General features: G+C 41.4%; 2 protein-coding genes across 2 annotated transcripts in view; one reads left to right on the top strand and one right to left on the bottom strand.

The window, feature by feature from the left end:
• Positions 1 to 2324, top strand: part of MAD2L1 (MAD2 mitotic arrest deficient-like 1 (yeast)) — a 177818-nt gene extending 175494 nt beyond the window's left edge. The window contains exons 2-5 of the mRNA XM_009289376.2: positions 66 to 212; positions 367 to 487; positions 1081 to 1184; positions 1767 to 2324. Of these exons, the coding sequence (XP_009287651.1) occupies positions 66 to 212; positions 367 to 487; positions 1081 to 1184; positions 1767 to 1939 (545 nt within the window). The 3' untranslated portion in view covers positions 1940 to 2324. The remainder of the gene's footprint in view (positions 1 to 65; positions 213 to 366; positions 488 to 1080; positions 1185 to 1766) is intronic.
• Positions 2325 to 3056: 732 nt separating this feature from the next.
• Positions 3057 to 7237, bottom strand: part of RPL7L1 (ribosomal protein L7 like 1) — a 9728-nt gene continuing 5547 nt past the window's right edge. The window contains exons 3-7 of the mRNA XM_009289375.2: positions 5213 to 5376; positions 4897 to 5034; positions 4526 to 4635; positions 4060 to 4272; positions 3057 to 3797 (exon numbers count right to left, since the gene is read on the bottom strand). Coding sequence (XP_009287650.1) covers positions 4064 to 4272; positions 4526 to 4635; positions 4897 to 5034; positions 5213 to 5376 — 621 coding nt within the window. The 3' untranslated portion in view covers positions 3057 to 3797; positions 4060 to 4063. The remainder of the gene's footprint in view (positions 3798 to 4059; positions 4273 to 4525; positions 4636 to 4896; positions 5035 to 5212; positions 5377 to 7237) is intronic.

Here is a 7237-nt window from a genome sequence, read left to right as displayed (position 1 = left end):
CCGCGGGCGGGGGGGGGCCGTCCGCCTCACGCACACACCCCTCCTCTCTCTTCCGCGCGTTGCAGCCTATGGAATCAACAGCATCCTCTACCAGCGGGGCATCTACCCCCCCGAGACCTTCACCCGCGTCCAGAAGTACGGGCTCACGCTCCTCGTCACCACCGACCCCGAGCTGAAGAACTACCTCAACAACGTGGTGGAGCAGATGAAAGGTGGCGGGGGGAGCCGGGCCGGGGGGCTGAGGGGGCTTCTTCAAAGTGCCAAGCTAGTGCCGCTGGCGGGAGGCTGCTGTGCGCTCCTCGCTCTGTCTCTGCTGATGCTTCTTATTTTTCCCGCACTGCAAGCAACCGCTGTGGCTTCTTTCAGAGTGGCTGTACAAGTGCATTGTCCAGCGCCTGGTGGTGGTCATCTCGAGTATCGAAAACAATGAGGTTCTGGAGCGGTGGCAGTTTGACATAGAGTGTGACAAAACTGCAAAGGATGAGAGGTGGGTAACAGTGTTCCTCTGCGCCCGCTCTTCCCTATACCTAGTAGCTGTGCAGACACAAGATAAATGCTATGTGCATCAGCACTGTTCTGGTTTCTCAGAGCAGCCGAGATAGCCTTTTCTCAGTATGAGCATGGAAGATGTTCCTTCAAACCTTACCCAACCTACTACCTTTCTTACTGCTATTCCTTCTGTCTGTCAGTAAACCAGTCATTATATGATTGAAGCATACATAATCCTCAGGTGTTGACTTTTTTTTTTTAAAAGCATCAGATCAAAACTTGATTTTTAATCTTCAACAAAGTATGTAAAATCCTGGTTCGGGTACGTGCCCTAAAGAACTACTGCTTTCCTGTTGTTATGCCAAAATGTTCTCATCCATTCCAGACTGAGAATAAATGTAACATTACTTACAAATACTGTGAAGCTTCACAAACTTTTCTAAGCCTATCTACCTAGGGCTTAAGAGTGTCACTACTATAAAAAATCCAATAGCAAACAGACCAAGAGAGCTTAATAGGAAGAAATGTGTTTAAAGAAAACTGTCAGTATAGTAGAGGCTTTCTTTCTTAACAGTTTTCCTATTTTTCCAGTGCACCACGAGAAAAATCTCAGAAAGCTATTCAGGATGAAATTCGATCTGTTATCAGACAAATAACTGCCACAGTAACTTTTCTGCCACTCTTGGAAACTGCCTGTGAGTATTCTTAACTTCACTGAAGAAATCAAACACTTTTTTTGGAAAACCTCAACAACTTTGCCACTTTAGAAAATATTTTCTGCCAATTTTCTGAGGCTTTTTAATTATTACATGTCATATACCATCACATTTCTGAGATGGCATTTTGTTAGACTCAGATCAGGACAGAACTCAGGGTCACCTAACTAACTTGATGAAACTAGTATGTGTACTCTGTGGAATGCTAAGTTTTCATAAATAATACATTATTTTGTGACTGTAGCTGTGGACAGGCTTGTATAAATAACCATTGAATTCATATGAAATGTTACATAGAGCTCAGCTCCATGGTATTTTAACGTTTTTTTTTAAAAAAAATTCACATCACTTGTGTGAGAAAACTAAACACGTGTTATATGGTGAATATAACCAGGACTTTGTTTTCATGTTTTAACTACTATTTCTTTTCACATAACTAGTATCAGTGTAATTTCTGAGAACCTTGGTAGACGTCTCAAGTTCTAGAAGATGCACTTTAACTTCAAACATGCCATCTTCTTATGTGTGCATTACTGCTAATTTGTTTCCACTTGCCTACAGGTGCCTTTGACTTGCTGATATACACAGATAAAGATTTGGCAGTGCCAGAAAAGTGGGAAGAGTCAGGACCGCAATTCGTAGCCAATTCGGAAGAGGTTCGTCTTCGTTCCTTCACTACTACAATCCACAAAGTAAATAGTATGGTGGCTTACAAGAAGGATTCCTTTCCCTAAGCCATGGGGGTTTTGTATATATCCTGTCACCTTGTATAGTTTCTGTTCATAGTGCAGCTAAGTCATGAACACATCACTACTGTTGCTCTTGCTGAAGTATACAGAAAAAAGGCAACATTTGTCTGTGATAATGTGGTGGAACACTAGACTAAGCTGGTATTGGTTTTTAAGAGGTCTAAATAAGTATTCATGATGGTAGCTAAAGTCTTACTTAACTGTATGAGCCTAACTAATGGTGTGTTAAAACTACTGCATTCACTAGAAAAACTGCCTAAATCTAGGATTAATTGCTAGAATTGTGTTCAGATCCTGTAATTTAGTATTTTAAGATTATTATAAACTGCGTTCTATTAGCGGGCTTAAGTTCTCTCTGGCGCTAAAAAAGTCTCCTGACATGCCAGTTCTTTATGTTAAAAGCCTGGGCTGTTTTGTTACCAGAAACAATCCTAAACTGAATCAACAGAACAATTCTGAAGTTACTTGTACCTCTTTTAAAATGAAAGCAGCTGTTTATCAAGAAAATCTTAAATATATGAAGCCTTGTATATTAACGACTGCTGGACTCTAGTTCTGGGCATGGTGGTGTTCTAAGCCTGTGTATGTCTCTAGTGTCTGTCAAGTGTTTTCTATGTTTGTATTCTTGTTTTACAGAATAAAGCTTGAAACTGTATAGTGTTCTCTAACTCAGAGTCTGTAGTACTTGGTATTTTAGATGGTTTTATGAATAACTGTCATAACCTAAAGGCATCGTACTTATATTGTTACTTCAGCTGTTTCCTCTGAGTCTCAAAACAAGCGGGGTCAATATGAAATCCATTCACGGATTGATTGATTGCCCTCACTTAAGTCTTCAAATAACAGTATAAATAGTCACAGTGACCTAATGATTAAGCACAGCGCCTTCCACATTTGTTAAATAGCATAGGACTCCTGCATTCTTCACACATTTTTGTACTGGAAGAAATTAGGGATTTAAAACTCTTTTAAGTGTTAATAGAACTTTCAGGCTCTTCCATGGTTCTGTTCAGTTCCTTCGCCAAATTCACTTCAGGCAGAATATTTAACTTTTCTCACTCTTCTAGTGTTGTATACAACTCCTCCTGTTTTAACAGTGTAACTTCAAAAGTTTATTTAAAAAACATTGATTACACATACTCCACCACTGTACTACAAGTTTCTGGGCTTTCCTGCCAGGAAATAGTTCTCTCCAGCAGTCCCAATCTAGCAGAATTGAAAAGGCAGCCTGTTCTAAGTCAGTAGCACAAAATCACGGCTTTTCAAAATAAATACAATCTAGGTACTTCAAGAAATGTTACATTATTCACTGCTAGGGCTTGTGCTGTGGTAACAGAGGAATACCTAGTGTTTTCTTCTGCCTGTCAGCAACATTCTTAAACAGGTGACTGCACTACCCCTTTATACCTAGAAGGAGGTGCACTTCAGGGAGTGCAGCTTCAAGCACTGCCCCTGGGGAGGACTGGATCAAAGCAGTGAGTGCAAGTCAACTGTAACAGAAATTGAAATCAGGAACTGCCAACCACTGCTTTATACCCAAGATGAGATCAGGTGACTGGTACAGAGCCAGCAGTAACGAATATAAAAAAACCCCCTTGTTTTAACAGAGATGCAGAAGTGAGATTGCTCCGGGAAGTTCAAGTCACTTCCTTATACCAAATACAATTTATCTTCTTCTTTAAGGACCAGCCCGAAGTCCATCTTCACCATCATCGGTGTATTTTTTCCTTTTTTATAGAGGCACCAACAGTCAAGAGAGATAGTGTATCATTGCATAGAGATGTCCATGAAAACTACATGCGAAAAGGAACAGGTTATAAATCCTGAAGTTTTCACAAAGACCCTGAAGAACAGGAAAGAAAGAAAAAAAAAGTCAATTAACGCAATCTCCCAGAAGTCAAGCCTTTACGGAGGTGTCCAATAGGATTTACTGATACCTAATGGGACCCACGCTCTTCAATAGTTTCCCCTACCTTGAGGGTCACTTCTGTACAGTGAAGAATCAAAAACAAAGGAGCCCCCCTCATCTCCGATGGCAGTATAGTTATTCTTAGGAAACCAGATAAAGGATAAAATTTAGAAGTTACACAACAGACATTCCTCACCTGACTAGTTCAGCTGACGTATAAGCTGGTTGATTGCTTCACCTCTGCAGCCAGGCTTACCCATTTCCTTGAGGAAACCCACTTTGTTACGTGAAGCATGGCGAGCCACTGACAGATGGAATGGCCAGAGGAAGTTTGTGACTTTTTTGAAATACTTCCCAGCTGAGTAGATTTCATGAATAAGGTCTTCCAGGCAAATAATACCATAGACCCCTGCAAGGATAATTAATAATAATAAAAAAAAAATTAAAAACCCCCAACAAAACAACAAAAAGCCCCCCACAAACGACATATACACGAGATGCCCAATTGTACCATCTTTCCTCACGCTACTCCAGAATTGCCAGTCCTCCATATACAAATCTTGCAAGATTTTTCTCCCTCGCCTCCCTCTTAGGTCAGCTTGCAAACTCTCAACATCCGCCTCTTCCCTTGATTCACTTCATTTTCTCATCCTCTTCCTCACCTAAATGTTCCTCTATCAGCATATTGTCTGTCAGAGGCACCCTCTTTTTCTTGATCTTGGCTTGGCCCCGTTTCAGGATGAGCTCTCGTACAGATTTCAGGTTAGGGTGTCTGTGCAAAAACAAAAATCAGATTCTGTAACGGAGAGACATGATACAGTGGGAAGTCCCATCCTACTTCTTTGTATAGAGGTAGGAAAGTAACCAAGTTATGTTTACAACGATGAGAAAAGGGACAATAACATGGTTTAGATATAAAGTTGACAAAGTTTTGACCGTTACTGGTCAAAATGGATTGTGATACCAGACGGAGAAGCAAAAAGCTACGATATTTACATACAAACTAGTATCAAGTGACGGGACTGGTACTTACCCCCACGCCACGTAAGGTTCCACAATCCGCAGCATCTTCAGCGATAAAGGAGTCAGTTTAACAAATGTTCCAGTGAAATTTTTTCTCAGCCGCAGCAACTCAATCACTCTTTTTACCCTCCTACTCACTCCGTTAATACTGAATCAGAAAAAAAAAATACTATTAGTAACCACATTTCTCTAATACGGCAACAAAAGGTCCCAGATTACCTGCAAGGAGACATGTCTGGGTTGATCACCCTTCCTTTGCTTAGGAATGATATGACAGCTACAAATAGTAGCAATAATAAAGGTAAGGAGTAACAAGTGTTTCTTACTCTACAATCCGCACAACAAAGGCTAGTTTGTGCTCCTGAGGTACAGCCGTCTGTCCAGGTCTCTGCTCCATGCGCCTCAGCCTGATGTCATCTCGCTGTTTGCGCCATGAATCTCGAACAAAAGCCTCAAGGCGTTTAAACTGGATTTGTTTCCCCTTCTGGTGCTAAAGACAAAAGGATAAGAAATTATCACCCTTCCCAACAGCCTTAGAGGTTTGCATCTCAAAGGCCAAATAAAATTCAGGACCTGATGGATTACACTCTTTCAGTTTTGGAGGTAGCAAGAAAATAAATTTGATAATCTAAGCCCAAGGCAGACAGAACTGAGGGACAACATATGAATTTACAAGCAGGTAGCTATAATTTATGAGCAGCAAACAAAGAGGTCTTCCCCAGAAAAAAAATAAGTTAGGAAAAACAGAGCAAGACCCAGGATACTTCTAGGCACAGGAGAAATCAAATGGAAGCATTTGCAGCCGCAAACAGACAGATCTTCACAACTACATACACAGCTCAGCCAATCACTGGGAAAGCCAGAAACAACATATGTATCTGGGTAAAACACATGCTACTGCAATACCCTAGTGTGACTCAAAATTACCATCCAACAGAAAATAACTGGCTTTGAAGTCCTTTTCGATAAAGGCACACACGCAAAACAATTCCACAAGCAGTCAAACAGCTATTAAGTGTTACTAATTTAAACACAGAACATCCAGCTCACTTGGAAAAAAAACCCCAACTTTTCAGAATTATGGGAAAATGTAAAGCTTTTTTAAAATTAAAAAGATGTTTAAATGCCTATCCTTAGCTCAGGAACAAGTCCATCCACCTACATCGTAATGCTTTCTCATATGAATAGGAGCTGAATATGCATGGCAATTACTCCATAATATTCTAGATACACTACTGGCTAAATTATTAGACCATTTTAAATTAAAGAATCTAATGTTATATGTCTTCTTCTCTTTCACCTTGTAAATCACACATGAAATTGGTCTGAATTTTCAAAGCATGTAGACCTAATCAAAATCTCATCACTAGGGTCATTTTTCTAATGAGAATCTTAGGAAGTGGCTATTTAACATTATTGCTTATGTTTCCACTTCCACCTTAGAAATACAGCAAGCCATTGATGTATTTAAAAACATAAACACAGCATCTAATAAAAATGACAGGAGTTTTGCACATAATCCCACCAACTCCAGAGAAAGAGATTCACTGGGAAAGCTTTAAGCCAATTCCAAGACAGGCACCTGTCACATTAGCTGAGATACCACAGAACGGGTCTGAAATTCTGAAATAGAAAGGTTCGCTGTGCTCTGCCAGCCTGGAAACCACACATTGTGCACAGGGAGGCTCTGCATTAGCAACACGTGCCACCCTACACGCTGAAAAGGCTTCACGATGACCTGTCTACGCTCTACAGATTTATCTAGCTAATGATAGATAGCTAACTCTAAACGCGCTCTCAGAAAAGCACACCGTCTCCACGAAGGTTTACAATGCAAAGGTGAACTGGTTTCAGACAGTGTAGTCCCACGGCAGCACAAACGACTCAGCAGCGTTACATTTTACCACGTGCGGCTATTCACACACACGCCCTGGTAATCACTGAGCTAAGAGCAACAACTCACAGTCTTCAACAAATTGACGTTTCAGTATAACAAGCCAAAAAGTTTTGTCCTCTTTACAGGGCTCAGAGACACATGGGGAAGATGCTCGACAACTGAAGAGATGAACTCGAGCCTCCCCTCAGACATAACCCAGGGGATCATCACAGTATCAATACAGAGTCTCAGCAACTAGCCGACTCCCTCCTTTGCCCACCCGCAGCGCTCCGGCATCCCCCCTCGCGGAGGAAGCTGATCACTCAGATCATTCGTACGATTGCACGGAATTACGATTCCCTCCTCCGAAACACAAGTACGGACAGCTGCAACAACACTGCAGATCCACCCCGGGCTTCACCGCCTTACAACCAGGCTCTCCCAGCCGGCCGCCAGAAGCAGACTACCGGACGAA

Source organism: Aptenodytes forsteri, unplaced genomic scaffold (assembly GCF_000699145.1).
Source record: "Aptenodytes forsteri isolate BGI_AS27 unplaced genomic scaffold, ASM69914v1 Scaffold317, whole genome shotgun sequence".
NCBI classification, from domain to species: Eukaryota; Metazoa; Chordata; class Aves; order Sphenisciformes; family Spheniscidae; genus Aptenodytes; species Aptenodytes forsteri.
Note: the sequence above shows the minus strand (reverse complement) of the source record. Positions and strands in the feature narration are given on the sequence as shown.